The sequence below is a fragment of the Cynara cardunculus genome (assembly GCF_001531365.2).
Source record: "Cynara cardunculus var. scolymus isolate 2C chromosome LG 11, CcrdV1, whole genome shotgun sequence".
Lineage (NCBI taxonomy): Eukaryota > Viridiplantae > Streptophyta > Magnoliopsida > Asterales > Asteraceae > Cynara > Cynara cardunculus.
The window spans coordinates 20,491,659-20,503,223 of record NC_037538.1 but is presented as its reverse complement, the minus strand read 5'-3'; the positions used below and the strand labels follow the sequence as shown (position 1 = coordinate 20,503,223).

Genomic DNA, 11,565 nt, shown 5'->3' with positions numbered 1-11,565 from the left:
GTTTTTTTGAAATATATATATACATATATTAGTTCAACCTTAATCTGAGTTTCTGGACAAGAAAAATGGTAAGCAGTTGAAATTTCATTCTAAAACCCATCTTTTTTTGTTTTTTCATGGCTTATGATCTGTCAAATTTGTAGTTTTCTTTATTGGTTTTGAGTGTTTATCTTAAAACTCAAGTTTCTTGGTTCTTTGCTCTTGGTGTAAATCGAACACATTTGTGGAGTCGTTTAAATATGTTGAATTTTAAATATATTGGATTTTAAACTGTCATACAATTTTTTCACCGATAATATGTAAAGACCAAGTGTGACCTATATCATCGTTAAATCTTATCTTATAAAATCAGTGGAACTTCAAAATCGTTAAAATTTATGGCTCCCGCTTCATTGCGCGAGTACACAACTAGTTTATCTATACTACATTATAAACCAGATTTATCAAAAGTCTTAAAAACAATTTTTAATGCACAAAGTATTATACATTTATGCACAAAGTCTTAAAAATCTTAAAATCAACTCATAATGCATTAATTAGTACTATTTTATACATTCAATCTTAAAATCTCTTAATCTACAATTAAAATGACATATAGAGCAAGTAACCAATCACATTGTTACATTTTCTTTTCATGTTTTCAAAATACTTTTGACACATTTCACTCATGTATTCACTATCTCATATCTCTATGTCTTCTCCTCATCTCTAAATGTGAGATTTAAACTGATATTCACCATGAGTTATTAAAAGTTCTCTCATTCAATTGTTGTAGAACTCTCGATGTCACTCTCGATCTCTTGATTTTTTGCTCTTGGTGTAAATCGAACACATTTGTGGAGTCGTTTAAATATGTTGGATTTTAGATATATTAGATTTTAAACTGTCATACAATTTTTTTATCCATATACTGTAATTGGAACCATAACTCTTATTTATTCAAATTGTATTAATATGTAAAGACCAAGTGTAACTTATATCATCGTTAAATCTTCTCTAATAAAACCAATGAAACTTCAAAAATCGTTAAAATTCACGGCTCCCGCTACATTGCGCGGATACACAACTAGTATTCTTTTTAACAAGTTATATTATTAAAATTTTAAAAAATAGATATATGGGTCCCGGTTCGAATACAAGTGTTATTGAAGATCTTGTAGGTTCATTGGTTTGAATACAAGTGTTATTAAAGTTCTTTGTAGGTTCATTTGTTAGATGAATTAAGTCCATTCATGGTCATTCAGGGAATTAATCATTGTATATAAGTCGGCTCGTAACTTTTACCAGCATTTTGAGACCTTGTAACGGTAAGAGACTTTTAGGGATTGTTTACTAAAAACTTATCCGGGTAAGCGGTACTATCACTTACTTACTGGGCAAAATTTTAGTCTACCAAAACGGTATCGTATGCAGAAATTTATCCAGTAAGCGTTAATTGTAGTAAGAGTGGTTGCCCTCATTTCCCGGGTAAGACTCTTGGTCCTTGCCTTCACTCTTACCTGGTAAGATTCTTGGTCCTTGTCATATTCATCCGCTAAGGTAATGTGACTTGGTAAAGCAAAGTCTTGACTCGCTCTCATTGGGAGGCTGTTCAACCCTATGAAACAATCCATCAATGAGAAGTTAATTGCTCTTGTAAGGCAAGAATTACGGAGACGGGAGATTTGGCTACCAAACTAACTTTATTGCATTGGAAATACTGTACTATAACTAAATAACCTAAAAGACCTTGATTTTCATCATTGCTTACTTAGGCAAGCGTTTGATAGACATCCCCTTACTCAAAACAATTTGGATGTTTAGCAAAACAAAACACACAACCGACCAAGAGTTGGTTCGAATCGTGCATGTGATTGGAGACGTACACTTACCCATCCCTTAATTTGTGATTCCATTCTACCGAACCCTACCCCTCAACCCATTTTATTTTCTTTTTTTACGTAAGATGAGGTATGACACAACCGAAAACGGATCAAAAACATACAGTTTAAAGTATAGAGCTCTAACATAACTCCCAAAAGATTACATTACAACCAATAATATTCATATGTTTAACATATTTACATAGCAAAAGTATTGATCTAAAAACTATTCTTTCTGCATCCTAAGCCATCTCGATTGTTCATCCTGCCCCCGAGTTAGATCCCCAACCTGCCGAGGTAAAACAAAACAAACCTCGGCCGAGCAAAATTTGCCCAATAAACGAATGATAACACTGTGAATACAAGATAAATCGTAAATGCAAGAAAATGTTACGATAAAAGTTGAAATCGATTTAAGTGTAAATATCTAAAATTGAAAACTTATATAATTAAAAATTCAAGGTAAGACGGCAATCTGTACCATTAGGATACATTGTTCCCAATGGATGATCAGTCTAATTAAGCTTCGTAATGGAATGAAAGTGTCAGGACTACACCATCTCATTCCCCGGTAACAAGAGATATTAGGTATTCATCTCTATCTGGTAACCAATGTAATTGGTATTCTGCTCTATCCGATAACCATGGTAAATGGTATTCGGTTCAAGGATACATCCAACATTCTCTATTTGGATTGGTCATAGCCCTTATAAGAATATCATGACTATTTTAGCCATCATTGAGGTGTCTCAATACCCGTGCCCCGAGTAGTGAGCCTAGTTAAAACTAAATTCAATAACTTTAAACTCAAACTCATTAATCATATCAATATTTTAACATGGGATAACTAGAATAATAAAACCATTAAGCTTTCAAATCAATTAATCGGCAAGAATCATAAAAGACACCGTCAATGGATCGAAGTTCTCAAGCATATAAAGTCTTTTAAGACAAGACATCGCATAAACACAAAAGATTCCAGATAACATCTTGATAACCTCTACTTTGTGTATGTATACCATGATCAAGATTCCACGAAATGGATAATCACCACAATTGATTATCCACGTATTGAAAGCCTTGGAAGTGTTTTAGAAATTACCACAAGAGACTTGAGGATTATGAACGATTCTCTCCTTCCGGGTTACTTACACTTATTAGTAAAATACTTTTAGACGATTTTCGATAACAGTTCTCATCAATTTCAAGTTCCTACAAGCTCTTATAGTTTAAGAGATCCTACGGACCTTCAAATATGCTTAAAATACCCTTAGGACACTTAATAAACACTCAATACAATTATTAGGACCCTAAACAAGATTTGCAAAAATCCAATTTCTACATACCAAAACAGTAGCTAACAGATTCTTAACACCTAAAGTTTAAGAATTTTTCTCAAACTTAGAGGCTGAAAAACAACTTTCTTGTCAAAATAATAGTTGTAGATATACCTTTTAGGATTTCAAAGAAACTGGATTCACATAATTTGGAGCTCTGGTCTAATTACTATAGAATTTACTCTAACAGAATGCAATTTCGTAGATGCATAACAGGGCTGGCAAAACCAATGTTTTCGACTCACTTAAGCTCAGAACTAAGTTTTGGTGTACAAATTTGTAGTAAACTCATAGATCTTTATGTTTATATAAATAACATCTCATTTGGACAAATGGTTGATTTTTTACGAATTTTCAAACTTACTGAATTAAATCTGCCACTTCCAATAGCACCAAACTTGAAGAAATCTCACCTCAAATCATCAATCTTTCACCTATGTTCATGAATACATTTAGGGTTTGACCCATTTCCCTCAAAGAAGAAGAAATCATAAAAATCAAACCGTAAACATATCTTATTTTGAGCCCTAGTTCCAATTCTAACATACAATCTTCAAGAATCTTGGAATTTCATAAGAGATTTGAGGTTTAGAGATGAGGTTTAAGGTTTCTGGAGAGAAGTAGGAGAAATCAAATGAACGTGAGAGAGAAAATGAAATTTGATTTTGGTTTTAAAAAACAAAAATAATTTTATATTTATATTTATAATATTTACCATCTAACCCTTGATCTTAAACTTATTCTCAAATTAACCCTACTTTAACAATTTTCTATACAATTTGGTCCTAACCAAGATTGTTTCAACCAACAATGAAATTTAAAAAAACAAATATAAAATGGACTTGCCTTAATGAATAACTCTTGAAAACTAAGATACAAGTCAACAAATAATGCTTTCAAAAATTGAACATAATTGGGCTTTCGGCTACAAGATTAGATTTTCTATAAGCGGGGTATTGTATTACTCCTCAAGGTTCCACTTATGTTGTAGCTTCAACAAGTCTAACAACACGGGTGATGAATTTGTTGAGAACTATGGGAAGACATAATATTGAGCTCGTTATTAGGTTAAGTCAGCACAATCTGAAGCAACAAGAGCTATTCCATTGTAAATTGTCTAATTTGTTTCGAAATCATCATTCCACTAAAAGAAAAGGCAAAGTTGTAGCCTTGCTTCAACGTTTAGTAAAAAACCTGACAACTCTAACAAGACTTAAAAACTATGGTTCATTTTCTTTATACAATGTCAATATATCAAGGTTGTCAAAATTCTCAACGGTCATATATAACAAAAAATCAAACCCTATTCAAATATATACCATATCAAGGTTGTCATCATATAAATATGTCTAAACACTAAAAAATAGATAAGATAATATACGTTGGATAATTGAGTAGTAGCATTTTTTTAATACTTCTTACATATTTATGTAATATGTTGACAACCAACAAATCATAAGAACTAATGCCATTATGTTTGGTCATTAAATGTTTTAAATTAAACCACAAAGATGGCGTCCGATTAGTTTAAGCTTGGGTTTCAAATGTCAAAAGTACTTACAGGTTCCGGATTCAAATCCAAGGAGGAATAAGAATCTTCTTGCGACCACAAAAGTTCAAATGCGGTGATTTTGGACTACCCTCGAAACAGGTGGGATTAGTCAGATCACATAACGAGTTGGATATTCAAAGGTGGGATGAGTTACGATTTTAATTTTTAAGACCTAAAACCTACTTCTGAAAATCTTTGGTGCTTGATAAATTTGAGATCAAAGTGCACATTTATAAAATAAAGTAAAAAGTAAGTGTGAATATGCTAGGGAAAATCCAAGTAGTTGAATCAGGATGAATCGTCAATTGTTTTGTACTTCTTGTAACAAGTATAGTGTTTTTGATAAGATTTAAACTTTATAACTCAAATACCGGTAGACCGGATAAATTTTTGGCAACTTTGCTATCAATTGGAAAGAAATTTTTTTTAAGTAACCATAAGTTATCGACCCATCACAGGAGAACTTCTATAAGCTTTGGCAAAATCCGGGGTAAATAAGTATTTATCTTGGTTCTGAACTTTTGTAAAATTTAAGGGTTTGTTTTGTTTGATTTGTAGGGATTTGGATTTTAAATCTATTCCAATCTCATGTTTGATTTGTTCAAATTTAAATCATAGAAATTTTTTTGAAATCCATCATAGGATTTTAAATTCTCACAGGTTGGTTAGGATTTTCATATACTAAAAGCATTTATTTTCTAATAATCGATTAATAAAAAACAATTTAATTATTTTGATTTGTTATTACAAATTATTCATAAAAAATGAAATTCAATTCCGTTCCAAAACCTATAAAGCAAAATACACCAAAGATTCCAAATCCTTCCACGAAATCCAAATCTCTCAAAACCATTCCGTCAAATCAAACGCCCTAAGGTTCCGAGTGCCTTCTGGTTTTAGTTTTTATCAAAGACACAGAAGAGAACCATTTGGGTGATTTGGGTCTTTGTTTGGAGCATATCAAAAGACTATATAGTAGACTTTGATCCGCTTAAAATCAAATAAACACAAAAGTTGCGGAAGTAGTATATCGTAAAAACTAAACAATTAGGTGAAACTTCAATATTTCTTTCAAAAACCGAAGTTGCCGAATTAGCACGAAATATTAATACCAAAAATACAGAGAAACATATCCAGGCTATCAAATAACCTCTCTTACAAAAGTCATCATAAAACAGTAACAATCCAAAATGCAAATGAATCACAGCCTCCTTCCCCTTCTACCACCCTTTCGACGGGTGCTATCTGTTGGAATTGGTGTCACATCCTCTGAAATCATTACCAAAAAAAACACACAACCTTTTTACATTTCTAACCAATGGAAACAAAAAAGCATTTATACAATAACATATGTATGCACAAGTTTTCAAGAACATATGAACCATTGGTAAAAGAAAACATAGTGTTTCATATACGTATCTTCATATGTGAATAATTGGTAAAAAAAGATAGGTAAACAAACATGGGTTCAAACATGCATCTTCGATTGTACATCCTCAACCCTTTTGCCTTTCATATGTAAACCTTCACTCATATATATATATAGGGTTGGGTTCCAGTGAGAAGAAAAGTTATGGTGAAAAGCATAAGAAGAAATCTCCACCCTTAAATCAATTATAATTGATTGTCACCACTAATTAGATGCACCGAGATGTACCGGATCAATTCTCTTCTAAAAAGCAATTCATGGGTGGGCATGAGATTAAAAGGATTCAGATCTTCTTATGCTTCTCACCATAACTTCTCTTCTCACGATCCTTTGCATGTGTGTATATATATATATATATATATATGTGTGTGTAAGCTTTAAAAAGGTTACCTATGCGACCAATTTTCATTCCAGAACGAGCAAGAGCTCTGAGGGCAGACTGGGCACCTGGACCAGGTGTCTTGGTCTTATTCCCTCCGGTTGCACGCAACTTTATGTGAAGAGCATTGATGCCAAGTTCCTGTCATTCCAACACCAATACATTATTACTTCATTTAACAAAGTCCATCAAGTATGATTCGGGTTTCAAGTTCAGCGATCTTATTTCCAATCCTCAGATGCTTAAATGGTCTCTAATATTTTCAAGGTTTATATGTTTCAGTTATTAACCAATGGGTTAGTACAAATATCGAAACCAAATATCAATATTAGCTCAAAAAGGCATCTTACAGTTGTGCAAGACTGTAAGCAAACAAGTAGAAGGAACAATGAATAGCACATAGAGATCATAGAACAAGAATAAGGCTTAAACAAAGTAGGTACGCTGAAAACATACAAAACGTAAAGTTAGGCAGAGACACATCCCTCTAGCACTCAAGTGACCTACCATCCCCCCCAGAGTGGACCCCCATCCACAAATCACTCACCTGTATGAGGTCTAATCCTACTCGATGAAATTTCAAAGTTCACTTAAAAATGCATGAGATATGTTGAAATTTTGAATTTCTCAAGCTGTCCATGAAACAAATCACACTTGCATGACATTATTGTTATTCATGCAAATCAAACTATAGTAGAGAAATAAGAAGAAAATAAAGACCTTGCATCGCTGAGAAACATCTTGTGCAGCAAGCATAGCTGCATAGGGAGATGATTCATCCCTATCAGCCTTCACTTTCATCCCACCTAGAAAAGAAATTCAATGTATAGTCAATAAACTTAATAACAATTGAAACTGAAAACCAAACTCAAAGCAGTGGCCGTTTACCCGATGCACAACGCGTACCCGGTAAGCACTTACCGTAAGATTGAACACTTCCATTTGCCGGGTAAAATTTTAGTCCATTAAAACAGCATCGTACGAAACATTTTAATCTGGCAAGCACTTACCGGGTAAGAGTCATCACTCTCACTTACCATGTAGACTGACGGTCCATGTTGTCGCTCTTACTGGGTAAGATTCTTAATCTTTGTCATATTCATTCAATAAGGTAAAGTGACCCGATAAGCACTTACCAGGTAAGCATTTAGTAAACGGCCCCCGAGTCATTACAGCGATGAATTCAATCATCCAACTATGTGAAAAATTCATAAATTGTACTCCCTCCGGCCCAAAATAAATATCCACCATGAAAAAGACAAATAGTTTTATAAAAGTCTAACCTATGCTGTTAATATCGCGATATATCGGCGATATATCGGATATGGCTCCTAGGAAAAAAATCGGACCACAAATATCGGTCAAAATATTGGGGCCGATATTATCGGCGATATTTAGCGATTTTTTAGCGATTTTTAGCAATATTTTGAGGTAAAAATCGGACCGATATACCGATTTTATAAGGTTTAAAATTTTGGGCTTTTGTTATTCCATGGGCCTAATTTTTTAGGCTAAATTAGGTCTGAATCTAAAATCAGTGAAGCTTCCTTACTCCACAACGTCTTCTTCTTTCTTGAGTTAATCACGAGTTCACGAGTTCAAGGCTTCAACTTCAGACTTCTCACAACTTCGACTTCTTCTTCTTCTTCTCACGGCTTCGAGTTCACGTTCACGGTCTCTCTTCTCACAACGTCTTCTTCTTTTCTCGGTCTCTCTTCTCAATCTCCTCTGCTTACCAGGTTGCTACAGCCACAGCAGCAACTGTAATCGACACTTCTCGATCTCTTCTCGATCTCCTCTGCTTACCAGGTTGCTACAGAGTACAGCCACAGCAACAGAGCCAGCGACATTAACAGCATAGCTGGCTGCAACTGTAATCCAGCCTCCAGGTCTTACTATCACCCACCCACTCACTTGATTATTCTTATTTGTCTTAGTTAGAAGTTAGAACTTAGAACTAGGAACTTAATTACTAAAATCTCTTAAGGATAGCAAGTCTTCAAATCCTATTTTCTTGAGAGATGTTGAAGAAAATGATGATTGGGTGGTTCCAACCAACGTTGAGCTCCAAGAGTTTGTGGATGCAAGAGATGGCCTCCTTTGGTCGGATGTACGAGAAGCAATGGGAGGTAATGAAGAAGTTGGACCAAGTACAAGAAGTAAAAGGGAGCGCTATAGAGATGATGATGATCATCATCATGTTGGAGATGAAGGGGAAGAAGAGGAAGATTGGGAAGCTAACCTAAAYGAAGAAGTGAATGTATTGGATGATGTTGACTCGGATGCCGAACCTATTGCTTGYGATTAGYTYGTTTTTGAACACTTTAGATGATGTGATGTTTTAATTTTGAAACTATATTTCTAAACTCTAATTAATGCATATTATATATATAATTCTAAGAAATATTATGTTAACCACTATTTCCGATATATCGAATATCGGTCCTGACCGATATTTCGTATTCTGACCGATATAACAGCATAAAGTCTAACTATTACCCTCTTTAATTAACTAAATGATAGTTTTACCCTTAATAATAGATGGAAATAATTAACGGTACATTGGAAAGTAGGACTTACTTCCAAAAGCAGACACTTATTTTGGAACGAGGGGAGCATTGTTTACTATATGAAGAAAGTAGTAATGTAAATTAGCTTCCGAAAATAACCGTGGATCATACCAGTAATTCGAACCATGGTTTCTCTTCCAGAAATATCAGTGACATGCTGCAGTAGGCCGTAGATATGACTCAGTCATAAAAACGCATCATAAAAACTACAAATTTCGACCTAAAGAAATATAGTTTTGAACTTACAATGAAAGTATCGTTGAATGATGCAAAGATATGTGCCACACCAAATACCAGCTCTCCTTCACGGGTAGCAGGTCCAAGGGTAACATTTTCTTCCTTTGGCTCTCTAACCTTTCTCTTCGAAGACTATTAGACCAAACACGTTAGAGATCAGCAATGCTAAAAAAACAAGGATGCAAAAAAAAGTAGTAGTTCCACTAGAAAAGTAGAAAACCACTATCTACATCGCCAGATATTGAACATTTCTTACAACCACAAACAGTTGCTGAGTATTACCAATTTACAATGTAAGACCAACCAATTTAACCATTAACAAAAGATATTCCACAAGTTTCTTATTTGAACTCGGGAATCAAAACCAACACTTATATGTACTCAAGACAATTAGAAGTTTAGAACCCATAGGTACCCATGTCAATGGAAAATAGAAACAAATGCCGTGGCATCATTTCATGCTACATAGATTCAACTATGACAAATAGTTTTCATATATAAACAGTATTTCAATTAAGACAAGGATTGTTAAATGCAAGACAAACATCAATTAAATCAAACGCTCCTACACAATTTTTAAATAAAAAACGCATTTCAATTAAGCTAAACAGACAGCCTAAGAGATCCAGTGCAATTTTTACAATGTAATTTAACAAACTAGGAACAACCAATCATCTAGAAATCATTGTGCAGCTGAGATCACTTCATGCCGATTTAAGATAGCTTGGTATTGGCGGAAGTCATCCACAAAATCAAAACAAAACGTCAATTGTTCGCCGACACTTCCAATCAACTAGAACCAGAGCGGATTAGAAACGAAAAAAAGTAGAATCACTAAAAATTGAAATCGATGAACTCCAAATCCACTGATATCTCCATATACAGTGGTCCTAAACAACAATGGTGATTGAAAGAAAAAACTTACATAGAATCATTACAGTTGCTTGAACATTCTCAAGAATTACACATAAAACATTTCTAGGGTTCTAACACAAACAGAATAAAAAAGTACATGATCGAATCAAGAAAACTAAGACGATCAAACGAGAGGGGATATAGATTACCATGGTGTGGGCGTGTGGCTTCTCTTTGCTTTCCTCCGGCGTTCAAAGTTCGTATACGGATTTGCGGCAATCTAGGGTTTATGGCAATATCAACCTTTTAACTTTTAAGTCAGGAAATATGGACTACTTTGGGCCCATCTTAAAGCCCGTTTGGCCCAGATAGATATTTTCACGGAACCTTGACTTTTCGACTGGTTAAAATATTATTTTATTTTAATTTCATAAGTAATAAACCGTATCTATATACTATATTATAAAATATTTGATACAAATTCTTAAAAACCACTTTCAATGTATCAAGTATTTTTAATAAAATATTACTTAAAATTCAAGATTACAATGAGTACTAATTTTTAAAATTATATATTTGAATTCATATAACTAACTGATAAATATAATTAAATACAAGATAAACATCTAATTTTAAATATAAAGAATCTAAAATATAATTAAGATAATCAATAAGTTCTAACAAAATAATTAATTATTATCTGAATAAAAAAATTATATTATTAAACCTATAATAAGTTAATTCGTTATTAAACCTAAATTAGATTATAATAAATAAATTGAACTAAAAATTATCTTTATAAAGACATTATATTATTATACCTAAAATAAATTACTTCGTTACTAAATCTTAGTTAAATTATAGTAAAAAATTATAATAAAAAAGGAGAAGTTTTAACTTGTTAATTTTATACTGATATATATAAAAACCTTTTATGGGTCTTCAAATTTATCTTTTATTCAAATACAAAAACATTATCATTTTCTCGAAACCATACAAAACCAGGTTATAAAACAAATATTACAATCGAGATGTATCTCGTTGTTTTGCACGAATACGCTTCTAGTCATATTTAAATACGACCAGACTCCAAGATCTACTAACTTTTACTACATAACTACTATATGTGGTTTCCATCAACTATCAAATTTCGTCCCTGTTTTGAACTAAATAAACTTTTGGTTTTGGTCCTCCTCTAGCGTGAAACCCTTACACTAACTTCTTTATGGCACCCCCTTCTACTCATGTCTTCGACTATTGTCACTGCTATTTCTTTTTCTCCACCGTTTCCGCCCACCAGTTGCCCTCAACCCTCACCCTTATCTTTCACTCAAACTTCCGAAC

The 11,565-nt window shown here is 33.3% G+C and overlaps 1 protein-coding gene across 1 annotated transcript; it reads right to left on the bottom strand.

Annotated features, from left to right (window-relative positions):
* Positions 1 to 5,798: 5,798 nt before the first annotated feature.
* On the bottom strand, positions 5,799 to 10,508 carry LOC112521655 (40S ribosomal protein S14-3). Its single transcript, XM_025130638.1, has 6 exons — positions 10,431 to 10,508; positions 9,376 to 9,498; positions 9,241 to 9,286; positions 7,280 to 7,365; positions 6,571 to 6,700; positions 5,799 to 6,020 (listed from the first exon to the last, which is right to left on the bottom strand). Exons 1-6 carry the CDS (start codon positions 10,431 to 10,433, stop codon positions 5,953 to 5,955), a joined length of 456 nt encoding a protein of 151 aa, XP_024986406.1. The 5' UTR covers positions 10,434 to 10,508; the 3' UTR covers positions 5,799 to 5,952.
* Between the last annotated feature and the right edge of the window lie 1,057 nt (positions 10,509 to 11,565).